Source organism: Gallus gallus, chromosome Z, assembly GCF_016699485.2.
Source record: "Gallus gallus isolate bGalGal1 chromosome Z, bGalGal1.mat.broiler.GRCg7b, whole genome shotgun sequence".
Taxonomy (NCBI): domain Eukaryota; kingdom Metazoa; phylum Chordata; class Aves; order Galliformes; family Phasianidae; genus Gallus; species Gallus gallus.
Window position 1 is genome coordinate 11174413 of NC_052572.1, and position 19049 is coordinate 11193461.

At 40.5% G+C, this 19049-nt stretch overlaps 1 protein-coding gene across 41 annotated transcripts in view; it reads right to left on the reverse strand.

Annotated features, from left to right (window-relative positions):
• PRLR (prolactin receptor) overlaps positions 1–19049 on the reverse strand; it is a 191056-nt gene that overhangs the window by 15217 nt on the left and 156790 nt on the right. For 38 of the 41 annotated variants that reach the window (XM_046905231.1, XM_040655394.2, XM_040655397.2 and 35 more), the window contains 7 exon segments: positions 14243–14356; positions 13079–13211; positions 10832–11001; positions 6132–6295; positions 4414–4555; positions 2776–2908; positions 893–1062 (listed from right to left, as the gene is read on the reverse strand). In XM_046905231.1, the coding sequence (XP_046761187.1) occupies positions 893–1062; positions 2776–2908; positions 4414–4555; positions 6132–6295; positions 10832–11001; positions 13079–13211; positions 14243–14312 (982 nt within the window). In that variant the 5' untranslated portion in view covers positions 14313–14356. 41 annotated transcript variants of the gene reach the window in all.

Consider the following 19049-nt stretch of genomic DNA (forward strand, 5'->3'; position numbering starts at 1 on the left):
AACCTTATCAAAATTGGTGTATACCACTTGGGATGTTGAAAACACAGATTTAAATTATACAACTTCTCCCCTTCAGTCTTTAACACTGAGAAAATACAGCAGCATTATCCTGATGTGCATAGGTGGAGATACTTAAAACAGTAATACTAAAGTCCTGTCTACACTTCAAAAATAAAACAAAATGGAATGTAGGTTTCTGCCAGCCAGGCCTGCAGCTACCCCAGTTCACAGGTAGAGGTCCTGCATATAATGCATGTGTTTTACCACCGTCTGATGCAAAATTTCACCAAGCAAGTAGTCAGGGCATAGAGGTGAAATATAACGCCTTCATTTTCCACAAGCCCTTTTTCAGTTATCTGGTTCTGAGCAGATACATCCTTGATAGAAAGATCATTATTTGCAGTAATGTTCTTTCCCTTAGAAAATAACCTAAATACTTGTCCGCAGTCACTCTGCAGAAAAAGTCTGAGAGATTATCAGTACATTGCTATAAAAACACTGATTCAGCTTCTCCTGGGAAAAGCAAATCTCAGAAAACCACTTTCAGGTAGTAAAATTTAAGTATTATTAGTTTAAATATCAATTTGGATCCAGTTGGTGGTAGAGTGGAAAAGGATTTTAGCAAGATGGTGTTTCTTACGGCTTGACTGGAGGAAATACGTGGATCCAATAAATGATTATCTGAATGCAGTTTTAAAGCTTTCAGCACTTTTGGCCTCCAAATGCTACAAGGATGAATTCTGATTTACTGCTGCAACAGACAAGATCTTATCTGTTCTTACATATTTTTAACTTGAGTGTACTACAATCTATGAGAAGAGCTGGAAGGAAAAATATTGTATCAAAACCCACAGCCCTGAATTAATTAGTTCCACAGAAAACAGTCTCTTACCTATGTAGGTCACATCCACATAATGAGGATCAGAGCTGTTACTTCCCATTTCATTAGTTGCCCTGACAGTAATGTTGTATATGGTCCAGAAAGAAGTGTGTTTTTTATCAAAGTAGCAGGAATTGGGGCCTGCAGTTCTGTAATCTGGACATTCATAAACTTGTTCTTCTCTGAAATGAAAGAATCACAGTGATTACACAGACTAAAACCCCTGACTTTGTTTACAAGTAGTTGCATTTGTAGTAGCATTCTGTAGGGCTGGATTTGATTCTTTATGCCTGACAGTACGAAGGAAATCATAATACTGCTTTCACACTGAAGAGCAATTAAAGAACCCAACTCTTCTACCCCAAAGCTAAAACTACAAAGCCTGGAAAGTGTAGGCTTCCTGAACACGCAGTACTAGAGAGCAATTGTTACTTTTCTGAATGCCCTTGTCTGCTACATGGCCACCAAAAGCTTCTGAGAGCCATTAACTGATTGCCAAAGTCTTCTAACCCATCTGTTAAAATCAGACAATGTGTCCAGTGTTCATTTCACATTGAAATTAATTCTGCCCACACCATATGCTTTCAGAATTTATTTGTGTCTTTTACCACCTGTTCCTCAAAAACATACGATTTGTAGTTGCCTTCCAAATCCATTCCCAAGCTTCCCAAAGAAGGCAGTAATAGGAAAGAAAGCAGATGGAGAACACGTAGCACTTTTTTCCAGGATGCTCTGAGAATTGATAGTACAAAAGTAATGCCTTTGATACTGTCCCTCACAGGATTTTTCTGGATAAATTGTTCAACTGTGAGATAAGCAGGTCTATATCACAGCGAGTGCTGAAATGGCTCAATGGAAGAGCCTGAAGGGTTATAGGGGATGGGGCTACACCCTGCTGCCAGTTCGTCACTAGTAGTGCTCACCAAGGCTCAATTCTAGGTTCATTTCTGTTCAATATTTTTATCAATGTTCTAGGATACAGGAGTGGAATGCATCCTCAGCATGTTCACCACTGACACTTAAGTGGGAGCTGCTGACTGCCTGGAGGGATGAGAGGCCTTTCAGACCGACCTAGATAGGTTGGAGCTTTCGGCAGTCAGCACTGGCATGAAGTTTAACACTGGACATAAGAACAGATGAGAGATGAGTGGCTGGAGAGCAGCTCAGCAGGAAGGGACCTACAGGTACCGGGCACAGCAGCTCAGCATGAGACAGCAGTGTGCCCAGGCAGCCAGGAGGCAAACTGCCTTGTGGGGGGCACTGAACACAGCACAGCTAGCAGTCAGAAGAGGTGATTCTCCACTACATACAGTGTTGGTGTAGCCTCAGCTTAAGTTTTGTGTGCAGTCGTGTGCTCCACAATACAAAAATGATGTCAAGGTATGTAACAGGGCAGGTTCAGACTGTACATTGGGAAAAATTGTTTACTGTAGGAATGGTCAAACCCCGGAGCAGGTTTCCTGGGGAAGTGGCTGATGCCCCATGCCTGTCAGTGTTGAAGAGGCATTTGGATAGTGCCCTCAGTAACATGCTTTACCCTCTAGCGAGCCCTGAAGCAGCTAACTCCGGTCATTTTTGAAAACATTTTTCCTGGAGCTATGTAGCCAAGGTGTTACACAGCTGTGCCTTTGTTTTGAAAACACTGTTATGCAGTTCCTGCACCACTGCAACTTTCACAGCAGTTTACCTGTGCCATTACAATCCACAGCAACCTGTAAAAGCCGACAGTATAAGGAGATCCTTCTTCAACCTTAAATATGTTGTTGCTAGTACTATTCCAGAATATGTCACTTGCGCAAAAGCCTGACCTATAGAAAAACATATCTCTTAAATGCAAAAACCAATTAAGCTTGATTTTCTCATAAAATAGTGAATAATTATACAGAACCTCTCACCCTTCTTTGCTGTAAAGTAAAGTATAGTTAGTAGGATGCCCTCCGTCTAAACCAGGTTTCCACCAACAGGTAAATGTTTCCTTTTCTGGGGATCGGCATTTTATTATTGTAGGCTTTTCAGGAGGTGACTGTCCTGCAAGAGAGACATGAATGAAATAATCAGTACGTTGAATGCATTAAGTCAACTCCAGAGCTTATAAAACACAATCAGAAGGAGCACTAGAAAATACATCTTTTTTTTCTTTTTTCTTTTTTTCCTTACAAGGCAAGAAAATATTTTGCTTCATTATTAGTACAAGAAAGAAATGGTCTTCAGTGGCTAGGGCAGCACCCTGCAGCTTCAACCCGGATTCAAAACCCTTTCCCACTGAAGATACACCGAGGAGCAATGTTTTGGCTCTCTGGCTGTGGCTCTCCTCTGCATCCGAAATCTGACAAAGGATGCTCAGCACTGTCGTACCAAGTTTTATAAAATGATTTAAAATACACTCTGCTTCTCAATCTATCATCTAGGTAAGCATTTTTTTTTTTCTTCAAAAAATGTGTTTTAAGATGCAGCTGGTTATTCCAGAAAAAAATATGTTGTCACTTGTTTTGGCTTTTACAGGAAAGAAAATGAAGAATTTGTTTGCCTGTGTGTTCATGTCCCTGCCAGTAATTCCCTTCTGAAGTGCCTATGCAGAGACGACTCAAAAGGCACAAAGAAGTAGTTCTTGTATTCCTCCTACAGTGGAGGAACACAGTAGTAGTTCCTCCTACAATGACGTTATGCTCAGTACTCCATCTAATTGCCTGATTCCTGCCAAGCAATTTACAATTATGTGGATTCCTAATGATGTTACTGTAGTCTCAAGAAAAGCATTTGGGCAAGAAATAGGGCTGAGAAGATGCTTAAATTTTGAACAGTTTGATGCTAGTAAAAACTCTAATGTGCTTGAAACATTTGCAATTATGTATCTATGGCAAAATATGGTCTTATTACATCAAAATATATGTTCTCTGTTATTTAGAGAAGGGCCATTGATTTTCCAAATTTATAATTGCCTACAGCAGATCTGAAAGTGGGACATTTGAAAATTACTTTTCTGCTGAGAGCACTTCAGCAATCTCCATGTCAAATAATGAATAATACAATCAGTGGTAGAAGAAGATCTGAGGCAACCTGGCTAAAGTGTCTGATAACAAGAAATGAAGTCATAGATATTTAATGTCCCAACAGAATACAGATAATTACTCCCGCATGATGATACCTGCTATGTCACGGTCTGTTGGCAAGGCAATGATTTCAGTCCAGTTGCTAATGAACAAATGAGTGACTCTTGCAGAAGTACTATTGCCTGGTATCTTTAGTTACAGGTGAAATCATTACCATTTTTAAGTAGCAGGACCAAAAACTTATGTAAGCACACCTGTATCAACAGTGACTTCCTAGTAAACTCCAAGGATGCTAAGTGGATCAGCAAGACCAAATATGTAGTTACACACAAAATATGATAAGATGCACTAAGTTATTCCTCCAGCACTACGAAGCATCTGTGTGAGGAAGCAGGTTTTCAGGGCTAGCATTTAGGTATGTTCTGCAACACTAAACTACTTGTATTTTAAACACAGCTAACAGAACAACAGTCATCCACTTACCACTGGGGATCAGAATGTGTCTTTCAGAGCTCCATTCACTCCATTCTCCAGGGTCTAACGTACAGCGGACCTGAACAACATACCTCATGCCAGCATTTAACCTATTTATTTTGCACTGTGTCTGTACCCCAACAGATATTGTCTGGAAAAACAATAAGGAATTAGGCCATATTAACAAATTAACCACCAAGAGGTATGCTTATGTCACTGACTTCTGAAAGGCAAGATTTTCAGTGTCATATTTGCTAGGATGTTAATTACAAAGAAGTAAACCTAGCAACTGAATGAACAGGAAAGCTCTTCAGTGACACTGAGATCATGATTCTTGAGAACTGTAGACTTCCTAGTAAATTAATACTCCCTCAGATCCACAAAACAAGGAACACTATAGGTCGTCCAACTCCCAGACAGTCCCTCTGCTTAACACTTCTTAGAGGCTAGTTTTAAAGGCTCACTATTAAAATGCCTTACTTAGGCCCTTTGAGTCTCTCATTAGAAGTCCCTCTAGGCAAGTAGCTTTCTCCATCTGTAAGGCAACAGCTATTAAGGTAGCACTGAACACTATTAAGGTAGCCACCTGAATGTAACTTCAAGGATGATATTTTACCCTGGTATCCCAGCTGTGGGAATACTGTGGCCCACTCCTAACAAAATGGCAACAGCTGAGAACAGCAATATAAATGATGTGAGTAGAACCCCCCAAAATTTCAGAGAGAGGAAGTTTGTCCCAGCAGATCACGTTGAGGGGGATGATGACTTATTTATATGCCCAATTAAAAAATAACTAGAGAGTTACTGAGAGAGTTCTGAAAGAGTCAGCATAGAAAGCAGGATTAAAGAAGCACGGCCATTTGTAGTGCTGAGGGAAGACAGGAAACCACAGTAGCTGAAATTCAGTTTGATGCTATCAGAAGCTGCTCTGCTAGCATTGTGACTTCTACTTAAGCTAGACAGAGTGGCATCCCTCCCTGGTGTTGTGGGTGTCTGCATTCCAGGCAGAGCAGGCTGCCGCAGGCAGGGACCCAAACCTGGGTGCATGTGTGTGACCTCATGTGATACCCTCTCATTGGAGTACAGTTTAGTGTACTCTAGGGTAAGAGTGGATTCGTGTTAAGTCAAAGCATTCATGTCCCCTGAAGAAGTGGGTACAAATATGAACATTTGCACTTGCAGAGGGTTGGATGTGCTTGTATCCCCCTGCCTGTCAGAGGGGAATCTCTGCACATAGCACCTGCAATTAGTTACAGATATGCATTTAGAAATTTGTAGGTGTCTTCTGAGTGCCTAGTATTGTAATTATCTCTTGTATTGCTGATACTAACTTTTCATCGCATAGTTAACTGATTTCTCATGAATAATACTTTAATGGATCACCAACCTGCTTGGATCGTGATTCTGCTTAAGCTCTGCAAACTGAGCAGACTCTTACTGTGATACTCAGCAGCAGACATATTGATGAAAATCACAACTACATATTCAACCAGTGGGCTAAATAGATTTATTTTCCATTTTAGTATATAACATTCTTAGGATAGTTATGCAAATTCCATTACCTTCATTCTCTACAAACTACTGACAGAATTTTCCTTTATATAATGATATTCCATTATAGTATCGCTGCTATCCTTACAGAAACTAAAATTTTTATAATACCAATTAAATTCTGACGGTAGAACTCACTGAAAAGCAATTATGCATTTAATATATTTTTCTCTTACCTCCCACTCTTCCTTTTCCTCAGGTTTTATTCGTAGCTCATAGTGATATAAATGATTAGAGTTGGCATCAGCTAATAGAGGTGGAGACCATTTTGCCCAAAGGTACATTATATTGGCAGATCTTTTTGTTTCTAGAGTGAGATTCACGGGAGAACCTGGCTGAACTGTACAAACGAAAAGTTTGCCATTAATGATTCAGTTTTCTCTCTGAAAATATACCTCCTTTGTTCGTTTGTTTTTTTTTATAGCAATAACAGACAGGGTTGCTGAACAACGGGCATGGAGTGATGTAATAGGAATCACAAAATTAATAAAATGGGGATTAAGCAGTGTCACCTCCAGCACTTACAAGTTAGCAGGGAAATGCCTATAAGCCAGCACTATGGAGAAATTCCCAAACACTTTCTAAGAAGACAACATGCTGAGGGTGCATCTGTTACATGCCTATACACTAATGCACACAGTATAGGGAATAAACAAGAGGAGTATGACACCTGCAAATGGCTACATTCTCATTGGGATCATGGCTACCATGACTGGCCCTGCTTGAGAGTTTATGGAAATACATGGCTAAGGGCTAAGTGAGGTGACCTTACAGTGAAGGTGACCACATAATGAAAATCTGCTACATGCCATCTGACCACAAAGACTGTGCAGATGAGGCCCTCTACACAGAAGTAGCCTCATGTTCACAAGCTCTTGTCATGTGGGATTTTAACCAACACAAATGTCTTGGAGGGACAACACAGCAGGACATGAGCAACCTAGAGGCTCCTGGAATGTGATGATGAGAACTCCTTCCTCCAAGTGATAGAGGAACCAACAAGAAGAAACGCTATCCTGGACCTCATTCTCACCAACAAGGAAGAGTTTGTTGGAAATATGAAAATCACAGACATCTCTGGCTGCAGTAGCCATGAAATGGTGGAGTTGAAAATCCTTAGGGCAGAGAGAAGGATGAAAAGCAAGCTCACAACCATGGACTTCAGAAGAGCGGACTTCAGCCTTTTCAAAAATCTGCTTGGTAGAGTTCTTTGGGATAAGGCTCTGGAAGGAAGAGGGGCCAAAGAAAGCTGATTATTATTCAAAGATTGCTTCCTTCAAGCTCAAAAGCAATGCATTCCAACAAAGAGGAAGTCAGGCAAATTTTCCAGGAGGCCTGCATGGATGAAGAAGGATCTCCTGACCAACCTTGAACAGAAAAAGTAGAACTACAGATGGTGTAAGCAAGGATGGATAACCTGGGAAGAATACAGAGATACAGTCAGAGCATCCAGGAATAGAATTAGGAAAGCTAAAGCCCAAGTGGAATTGAATCTGGCCAGAGATGTCAAAGACAAGGGCTTCAACAAGCACATGAGTGACAAAAAGAAGATGAGAGAAAATGTGGTCCCCTGCTGAATGAAATGGGAGAGCTGGTTGAACAGGACAGTGAAAATGCTGAGGTACTGAATGCTTTCTTTGTCTCACTCTTCACCAGAAACACTGGCCTTCAGGAATCAAAGTTCCCAGAAGCCAGGCAAAAAGGCTGAGGCAAGGAGGCTGTGCTCTTGGTGGAAGAGGATCAGGTCAGGGAGTAACTGAGCAAACTGGACATCTGTAAGGTCATAAGCTCTGATGTGATGCACCTGTGAGTGCTGAAGGAGGTGGCAGATGTGATTGTAAGGTCTCTCAATAATTTTTGGTCCATCATGGCAACCGAAATAAGTGCTTGAAGCCTGGAGGAAGTAAAGTATCACTCTTCTATAAAAAGGCAAGGAGGAGGACCCAGAGAACTAACAGCTGGTCAACTTCACATTGATCCCTGGGAAGGTAATGGAACAGCTAATTCTGGAAACCAATGCCAGGCACTTGAAGGAGAAGAAAGTCAGATGTGGCCAGGGTGGGCTTAACAAGGAAAGGTTATACTTCACTGGCCTGTTAAGCTTCTGTAATTAAATGACCAGCCTGATGGACAAGAGGAAAACAGCAGATACTGTCCTCCTGGACGTCACTAAGGCCTTTGACACTGATCCCCATGAGATCATCTTAGAAAAACTGTTAAGGTATGGGCTGGAGGAGCAGACAGTGAGGTGGATCGAAAACTGGCTAAATATCCAGGCCAGATAGTAGAGGTCAGTGGTGCAAAGGCAATGCGGAGACTAATAACAAGCAGAGTACCCCAGGGGCAATACTGGGTCCAGTTCTGTTCAATATCTTTGTTAATGATCTGGATGATGGTGTAGTGCACATCCTCATTAAATTTGCAGATGACACGAAACCTGGGGGAGAGACTCACCAGGAGGCCATGCAGGCATCCAGAGGTACTTCAACAGGCTGGAAACAGGAGCTGACAAATATCTCATGTTAGTCAGTGAGCAGAAGTGCGAAGTCCTACAGATCAGGAGGAACAACCCAGATTCCAGTACACAGGAGGGCCACCCAGCTGGAAAGTAACTTTGTAGAAAAGGACCTAGAAGTCCTAGTGGATACCAAGTTGAGGAAGAGTCAGCAACATGCCCTTGCTGCTAAGAAGGCTAAAAGTATTCTTGGCTATATTAGACAAAGAATTGCCAGCGGGTCAAAAGACATGATACTTCCCCTCTGCTAAGCACTGGTAAAGCTGCACCTGACATACTACATCCAGTATTAGGCCCACCAAGTACAAGAGAGGCACTGACATGCGGGAAAGAGTTCAGAGAAAGGGCCACCAAGACAATGAAAGCCTTCTGCTGTGAGAACAGGCTGAGAGCTGAAATGTTCAGACTACAAAAGAAGAAGCTGAGGAGGAAATCTCATCAATGTGCTTAAGTACATCAAGGATGTGTGCAGACAGGATGAAGCCAGTAGTAGTACTGCCTTCAGTAGTGCCCAGTGCCAGGACAAGAGGCAATAGGCACAGACTGGAGAACAAGATACTCTGTCTGAACATCAGGAAGCACTTCTGTACTGCACAAATGATAGAGCACTTGTACAAACTGCCCAGATTCAGGGGTAAAGGAGTCTCCTCCTTGAAGATTTTGAAAAGCTTCCTGGGCATGTTTTTGGCAATTTGCTCTGGGTGCCCCTGCTTGAGCACAGGTTGGATCAGATATACCCAGGATTCCCTTCTCAATTGTTCTGGTTTTAGCTGAGACAGAACTGATCTTAATTCACAGTGCCTGTGTTTTGGCTTTAGGAGAAAAACAACGTCGATAGCAATGCAGTGGTTTAGTAGTTGCTGAGCAGTGCTACACAGAGTCAAGGGCATTTTAACTTCTTGTACTGTCCTGACAGTGAAGTGGACTAGGGTGGGACACAGAGAGCTGGTAGGGGAAAGAACCAGGACAGATGTTCTAAACTGTCCTGGGATATTCCATACCACATGGAAAAAATGTGAAAAAAGATATAAAACTGAGGGATCTGGTCAGAGAGTCAGCTGCTGCTTGGGAACTGTTTGGGCATTGGTCAGTGAAAGGCCCAAGGAGCTGGGACAGAATTAGGACAGTTGACTTAATGTGGCAAGGGGATATTTCATATCATATAACATCAGCAGAAGGAGTTTTGGAGGGGGTGGGGGTTCTTCTGCCTCTCTTCCACAACTTGGGGTCTAGTTGGGCAGGGAGAAGCGGCAAGCCATCCCTTGTGCCTCACTTGTTCTACACATTCATATATATACACACACATACACAGTTATAATTATTTTCCTTTTCCTTTTCTCTTAGTAAATAGCTTCTATCTGAATCCACAAGCTCTACCTTGTGGTTTTCTTTTTTTTCTTTTTTTTCCTTTTGATTCTCTCCTCCCTCCCATTGGGAAGGGGAGGAGTGAGTAAATGCCTGTGTGGCGCTCAGCCATCTGACACATTAAACCACAATACCTATCCATTGGGAGAGGGAAGCAAGCAAATGGCTGTGCGGTGCTTAGCTGCCTGCTGGGTTAAACCACAGCACCACCTCAACCATTCTGCTGTCTTTCTGTTATCTGTTCTGTAATTCATTATATTAGTTTCAGATCATTCAGTCCCTCGATGAAGGTACAGTACGACAGACTTTTTTTGCCTTTTCTCCCTAACGACGTCAACTGGCTAATAATTTATGGCAGTATCAGTAAATCTTAGACTCAACTCTGAACTTGTTAGGCTAAGGAAACAGAAACAATAATTTCATTCATCCGCTCTTGTAAAATGAAAATGTGGCCAGAAAGACTGAGTACACTGTAGAATATGAATGCAGAAAAAAGAGTTAGGAGTACAAAATGCTGCATAAAACAAACAAAAAATGTGAGGTTTTTAGGCATATTTTTACCCTTCCAAGGCTGCAATGCCAACAACCAGGAAGACATTTACATTGGGAAAACTTAGTCTGGAACACTTCTGACAGTTTGACCTAATTTGAATGTTTGATAATCTGCAGTGCTAGGAGCCTACAAAACTGTTCAGACTCAGCTGGCTCTAACTGAAAGACTGGAGCTAACCAGAAACTGGAGCGATTTTTCCACCACAATTAAGGTAGTGCTAGAATATGCTATTGCTTGATTTGTAAGTAAAATGCATTTTCCACATACATTAGAGGTACATACTTCACTTTAGATCATTGGCAGATAAACACTCCTCCATTAGCAAGTTTCATACCATGAGGAAAGAAATCTTTCAAATCTACTTGTTCTTGGATTAAAGAACAGATATTTCTTGAACTAGGTTGATTTTTTTTTTCTTTTGCATTTCATTCTTCCCTTTTTACCTATGGAGGTCACATCCACATACTGAGGATCCGAGCTGTTACTTCCAATCTCATTCGTTGCTGTTACAGTGATATTGAATGTTGTCCACGGACTAGTGTGGTTTTTATTGAAGTAGCAGGAATTGGGACCTGATGTTCTGTAGTCTGGGCATTCATAGATTTCTTCTTCACTGAAATAAAATGATTTTAAAAGTTCAAAGATTAGGAAATGAATCAAAGCAGACAATTTTCTAGTAATGGCCTAAGTTTAGCACAGAACTTTAAAATGTTAAACTTTAAGCCTATATATAATCCCATCTCCGGGAAACATTTTAGTGAATGTCAAATGCTATTACCATAAATGCTCCATTGACTCATAAGCTATTTTTACTGCAGTTGTTCAGGATGAAAGTTTTTATCTGCTTTTTTATACAATATGTTGCCAAAAGAATGGAAAAAGAAATTTCTAGAGACAATACAAGGTAATTTAAAAAAACATTTAGAAGCAAGTTAAAAGGCAGATATTAAACACTTTATGGAATGAAGGAAAATTGCTAAATGCCTTCTTCACATACTCTGACTGGAAAGTAACCTGATGGGCCCTATGGCAGAATAGTGTTTTATTACTTATTTTGTTTTCAGTAATGTGTTCATTTATCTGCTTTTGAATGTGAGCATAGCCATATCTCTTACATACTCTCTTCCAACTTAGGAGTCTTCACCTTTTTTTAGAGGAGTGATTTGTACTCATTAAAGTTGAACTGGGTGATGTACTCAGACATTTTCTAGGTGTGAAGAACTGCAGAAACACAAAGCATCAGCTCAGGTGGCTCAGGGACACACTTCAGACACTTCATTGTCATGATCTATACACCAGTTGTAACTAGATCTTTCAGTGTCCGTGCAGCTTTGTCCCAGTTCACAAAGCTTACATTCAGTGAATATAAGAGGACTGCACCTGAGACAGCAAGCTAAGAAAGATAACTCTGGCCTAGATCTGGAGTGCTTGGCAACGCTTTTGTTTCAGCAGATTTAATAAAAAAGATAAGCATCTATATCCATCTTCAGGCAGAACTCTTCTAGACTGTGACAGGCATGATGTAAAATGCTCATAGAAAGTTCTGATCAAGATCGAAACATTGGGACTTTCATAAAGTAAAAGTTCTACAGATATGCTCATTGCAGATAAGGAAAGCGTCATCTCTCTCAGTTCATTGTTGACTGTGGTAACTTCATTAAAAGCTGCACCCTTATCAATTAATACAAGTGATCTGGAGTTGGTTTAGTTTAAGCAGGGACGTCTGAGGCTTTACCTTATCTATTTTGAACCTCACTGGATTTATTCAATGAATTTCAATCTCAGCTTCCCTGCTTACTTGTACATATTATAAGACCTCTTTTTAAAGGAAGAAAGGGCTCGTATATTAAGAAGCACGGGTTAAGCAAAATAGCTAAGCATATGCACATTCTATTCTTAAACAGTATGAGGGTGTCACAGATTTACCAAACCAGTAAGTTTTGAGATGCAATACCCACATCTGATTTTACCCCATTCTGCAAGCCACAAGGTTGGCTATGAATTCAAATAGGGAAGTCTCTAAAACAGACTTTCTCCAGATGCGTGTTAGCTCCTTGGAAAGCCTTAAGGGCTCCTCCAGCCCTTATCATAATTGCCGAGCCTCCACCACTCTACCTTTGGCCAAGACTGCATTTCAGCCCACAGCAGCAGGGCCCATCTCCAGCTCCCTGCAGCCTGACCATGGGCCCCACTGAGCTGGCTTTAACCCATGGCTGACATCCTTGCCCAACACAACCTCGGGTGTCCCCATCCCCAGGATTGTGCCCAGTGCTTGGAGCTGAGGTTGCCCACCACCAACCCTGCTTCCCTTCAGCGGGAAGGCCCCTGGCTGATGGCTTTGCTTTGTCTACCCCAGGGAAGCTCCCACAGACCCCAGCCATTGTAGTGCCCTGATGCTCCCCTCCTCAGAGAAGCATGCTGTTCAAATTAAAGCTGTGTGCCTCCTGATAAGAGGGACAAATTACATCTTTCCCTGTATGTGTTTAGACAAGGAAATTTCAGCTCATTTGACTTTTATTAGGGACAGGCTGAAGTAATGTTTTTTCCACCGAGGGAAACACATTCACAGTCCTTGTTGGCTATCTGAAGTTTCATGGATTCATAAAAAATAGCTTTCATAAACTAACGTTATCAGTCCCTCATTCTGTCATAATCATCACTTGATAACTTACTTATTCACCGCTTTTTACCTGTCCTTGCTGTAGAACAGGGTGTAATTGGTAGGAAGTCCTCCATCTGAACCAGGCTTCCACCAACAAGAAAAGGTTTCCTTTTCTAGAGAACGACATCTTATTATCTTAGGTTTTCCAGGGAATGATTGACCTAGGGAAGTGCAGAAATCCAACTAGTTATATTAGGGTTGGACAGTGGGTTTTTTTGTTGTTATAGTTGATACTGAATGGCAAATTCAACATGAATTCCCTGAGGAGAATAAAATTATTTGAAACTAAGGACTGAATTTGGTAAATAAATCTTCCTGGAAGAAGGACAAGACATTCAGAAAAGTACATATATTTTATCTCAAATTTCTGAAACAGCTGCTAATATATATTTATATTTATATATTTTTCAAATGAAAATTTCATTTTTACCTAAATTTCAGAAGCATACAGTAATCTTCAAGGTAAATTGAAAAGCATGGAATCAAATGCATGATTTACTGTTTTATATTTCCTAAACCATCAAAAATCTTTATCGTCGGGTCATCTTAGAATTAAACTTTCCCATCAGCTTTCTGATAGATTCAAAATTTCATTAGTTACACATCTCTAAAAGTATCAAATATTAAGGGAAACTTATAGATAAGACAGATTATAAAAAGAAGGAATCGATGAGATGGATGTAATATTTTGTGTGCTGCAACCTGAACTTGGTCATTAATTTTATGAACGTTCCGTAACAATCCTAGCACATTTTAGAATACTTCCTGTTAAGATTTCTTGTCATTAACTTCCAACAAGAGAACAGACCATAAATTTACATACTTTTTCACAGGAAGAGCAGGTGGCTTTTCAACCTAAGTTTACCCTTCCTTCATTAGAGTTCCATACCGTATCTTTAACAGTGTTACTACCCATACGATGCTGATTCCCAAAAAGGTGACAAGGATGGAGTAAGCGTGGTGAGAGACTGAATACCTTTCATTATCACCACCGCATTATCATTAAATTCATACTACATTAGAGAAAAGGGGACTCAAGCCACTTTCAAGACCTCCATACAAAACTTTGAAAGAAAGCAGATCAAATATGCGCAGGTTCCAGTGATGGTCAGGATAGATCAAGTAAAGCCTCAGACTTTTCTGAAAGAAGTGTTTCAAGGAAAACAAGTGTTCTGGGAAATACTGTACTTACCTGCCAGACCCACTGTGGTCAGAGGAAGGAACAATATGATTTGAACAGACGATATCAAATCCTGTTTCATGATTTCCACTTCCCCTTGGAAAGAAGTATCACATCAAGGGCTCACTGAAAAACATGCGATAATGTGAAAGTAAATAAAAGTGTTAACATGTAATATATATCCATTTTGATCAAAGTCCCCTTTGAATTGCAGCTCATTGATTCTTGTTATTACTCAAACAGGTGTGGCGTGTTTTCACTTCAGAGGAAGAAAACTTGAGTTGGAGAGTAGTAAACAGATCTTTCTGCAAGCCTTTGAGCAGATAGCAGTGCTGGGATTAGGCTTCCAGTGCATTAGCTTAATTTACCTGAGAAATCAGTCTCTTAAATAACAACAAAAAAAGTACTTTTATCTTCGATGATACAGAAAAGAGCTCAACACTTTCGAACACTGACAGTTCTGAAACTGAAACATAAATAGAAAATATCCACATTTTACGTAGATGTTTGGGATTTTTTAGCCAATCTCGTGACTTCTGAATATCCGGGACTGGCAACGTCAAATTCAGACCACCCAGCCTGAAGAACGATACTCGTCCTGTGTGCTCAACTCCTTGTTTTGACTGCATTTAACTCTGCAGGAAAGTGGAAAAGGCAATAAGAGCGAAGCCACGGGAAAAGTAGATAACTTCGCAATTAATTTATCGGGTGAAAATGCCAGACGAGGAGCAATTATCGTGCCTCTTCCTTCAGCCCATAAAGGCAGTGCAGAACTCAGGTGCCGTGCAGTGAGGCCGGAGGCTGAGCCCAGTGCCTGCAGAGGCTGACACCGCTAGGTGTCCTCAGCACTCAGCGTACAGCTCGGGAGCCCCAGTGCTCCTCGGTCTGCTTAGGCTGAACGCAGAATGAATGGAAGCAAACTTCTTGCTTCCTCCACCAATACACTTTTCTGCTTGGAGGTGGTGAGCGGAGTTGGTAGCCTGCCTTACTCTTGGAAAATAAACATTGATCATCTAAAGGGGTAACTCCTTACCTCAGCTTTCCACTCCTAACAAGTTCATCTGTCAGGTATTCTGTGCTCAAAACCATTCAGTGTAGCACAGCGTGAGAACAAGATGTCTCTTTGCAGAGGAAAAAATCTCTGTGGTTTATCAGATGACTCAATTTTCATTATGCAATTCATTTGCTGTATCAAGAAACTATAGCCCGTCAGAACATAAACGTTTTCCAAGTGCAAAGGGAAACGAAGTGTCAGTTAATTTCACTGGTACTAAAACGTGTTCACTGAGGACAAAGTGCTTCTGAATATCCAGGCACATTTCACGCACACATCTGAGTAACACTCTGCACAACTGCATCTGTGTTTGTTTTAATCTCACTGTCAGCGTTCTGTGTGTACACAGCCAGTGCAGGGCAGAGCACTTAAGTATAAACACTGGCTTTGTGTAAGCACATGCAAATTCTTTGAGGGTAAGAAACCTATAGGCACAGCTGCTAGTGCTCAGTTTCAGAAATGAGCTGTAAACGTGGTGTTGCATAAAGCAGAATACAGACCATTCTGAGCACCGAGGCACATTTTTTTTCCCAAGTAAGGGTGAAATGATGAACTGTAAACAGTAACCAATTCATGTACATACAAGACCACAGTTGTTTTATCATCAGAAAAGGGTGAACACTTGCAAAACACAGCACTTTCAGTCTGAGATTCACACTGTGATTGCCAAGAGGGTACTGACAACATATTTTCTTTCTCTCTTAAGGACATATCTTTTCTGTGCAAAGAAAGGGAGAAGCATCATTAAGAGAGAACTGAATGAGAGCACTCTACAAGGAAAATAGGATCATTTTGGAAACAGAGGACCCAAAGAATCAAGTTAATAGAAATAAGATTTAATTAGTGCAGTTATAAGCAAGTCTTTTTTCTTGGGATCATTCATTATTTAAACATTAAATGATCACGAACCACCTCTGTGATGTGGCAATGAAAAAGAACAGGAGAGAAACAAGAAGGGTGGGATATGGACTTATTATTGCCACACATAGTATCTGGGACATAAAAAAAGTACAGGTAAAATTCTGGTCATCTATATGCTGAAAACAGCCCCACCCCCTCTTCCTACGGAAGGTGGATAACCTGCAGAAGTAAACAGGTTAATAAGTTTAGAACAGATTTACACAACAGCTGCTAACACAAACTGGGAACACAGAGGCTGCCTCATGATGGAGAGTTGGCTTTTTATGGATGAATTGGCTTTTTATTCCATGGAAGGATCTGACTGTCCTCTATAAACACACCAGGGGATTACCATCAAAAGAGGGGAAAAAAGAATGTATAAACTTTACCAAATGTTGAAACAAGAATAAATGGCTGTAATTAACTCAAAAGAAATCAGGAAAAAAAAAAAAAGTTCAAAAGGTTCTGGAATAGGTTCAAAAAGCAAAAATTCCCATCTAGTTTTCCCAGAGAATCTGATTTATTATGAAATATATATGGCATGGATGTCCATTATAGCTGGGAAGCCTTTATGACCCAGTGTCTGTTTTCCTGGTTGGTGTTTCAGTGCCATTTAAATATCTTGAATTATTAACAGTTGGAAAACTGTCCACAAACATAAGGTGGCTGGATAGCCTATTTTACATAAAGAATGTAATGCTTTCAAAATATTTGCTGTTTGAGAATAATCACAACGGCCAGTTATTTGTGGGTAAATATGTGTTTAAAAGCATCAAAGAAAAGCATCATTCTGATGTTTGCATTGCTTTGTGAAGGAATGTCAGCAGCAGCAGAGAAGTGGCCAGGAGCTGCAGGCATATTAACCATATTCCATTTGTGCTGGAGCCTGCGTTTCCATGGTTGCTTGGTATTTGGTATTTTTGATTCAGATATTGTTTATAGGGCTTCTGAAGAGACCTCTTGTTTTTTAAAAATACTTCCTTTAATAGAAAAAATAATGTCCACTTTGTCATAACTGTATCAGAAGTGTACCATCCCTGTATCTCCCTCGAAAATCATTTTCTAAAAGAACAACTAGTGTTAATGAACATGCTGTGGGGAATGCCTCGCTTTTAGAACTGAATGCATTCTGTTATAAGGGATACAGTAGACACTGATTTCCCAGAATGTCATGCGAAACCAAGGGTACAGTAACTGATAATTAAAGATCATATGCCTCCTTTTTGAAGCTTCTGATTTAATTTGAACAAAGTCATTACATTCTGGCACTTTAGCTGAATTTCTCCCTTCTAGCATGGAGGTTACACAGCCTTCAACAGCTCTGCAACGCACCCCAGAAAATTGTGCACCTGGATGCACACAGAATTTGCTATCAGGGTTTTAGAATGCACAGAAGTGAGCAGGGCTATATTTTACTGTACAATAACACTATTGTGTAATTAATAAAAATACGGAATTGTAGAGTTGAAAACTGCTTACAGTGCTGCTAGATAAAGCTGAAAGTTAAACAGAAATACTATAATCAGGTGCTATGAAGCAGAGCTGAGAGAAGAATGTCCTCATCCTACTTTATTTACAGCTTTTACATTCTTTGCATCTCTTTCTCACCTATGCTAATAGATACATTTCTCGAGATTGGCAGAGGACTCTCTGTCCTGTTCTGCACAAATTGAAAGATTTCCTATCTGTGATGTTTTCAGGCTTGCAGGAATGGGAAATAACTGTACTTTGTAAAACAATTGTAAACAATGTCAGTCTCAGTGACATTCTGTCCATCACAAGCTTTGTTACCAGAGGAGTCTGAAGCCTGAAAGTGCTTCAGCAATCTGTACCGAACAAGATTCACATTCCTACTAGTTACAACAGTAAATAAGGTTTGTCTCTGAGGCCTGGGGGAAGGCAATTTAAAGACTCTCAGAACACTACAGTAAATTACCATTTGAAAGGCTGAACTATACCTGCATGAAACCAGATATAAATTAATAATAGAGTAAATTTTTGCTATACCATCTGGAATCCTACTGGGCATACGTTCAAGTACACTGTAGGTGCTGTATGACTGCACCGTCCCATGCTGATTCTCATGTCAAGATGGATGACATATGTCCCTAACCACGACTTAGGCACTGCTATCAGTAGATGTGTTTCTGAATGACAAGTGGTGGTTTAGGATAACACTGGAAATTAAAAGTGTAGATGTGCAGCGTGTTCTGAGCTCTGCTTTCCCCCTCTGTATGAGACCTAACTGGAAGCCTCCAACTTACAGGTCCCTTAGGCAACCTTCATGAAGGCATGTGAGCTGTGTAGAAGACAGGTAGTTCAGACATGCCTCTGACCTGCATTTACGCTGAATAATTCCAAGTAGATACTTTTAGCATGTAGATTCTGTTGACAGCTTTGCAGGGATACTTTCTGTTGGCAATGTCAGGTTAGACATCAAACTGATTTCTTGTGACCAAGCACTTCATATTTCTGCATTGCTTGATCAGGAGGCACCTCTGAGTTCTTTAAGATTTCACCTGAAAAGCCTATATCTGAGTTTCTAATATATTTACTACTATCTTCTTCTCAAACAAATCTCATCCTATGGGCTTTTTGCAGTTCTTTCTCTTATCAGCAGTCAATGTGTGATGATGAACGGAACAACTCCTCTCACAAATAGAGATGAACTCAGTCTACAAGACTTAAATTATATTTGGCAAATAAAAATCATAAAAGCCCATATTCTTGAAAATATTTCAGATACTGAACTATCTGTCAAAGTATTTATGCACCTAACCTAACTTATGCCTATTGATTTTACACAATTGAGCCTGGAGTTCTTTTTAAAACTCTCAACATCTGAACTGACAAGATAGGCCAAGG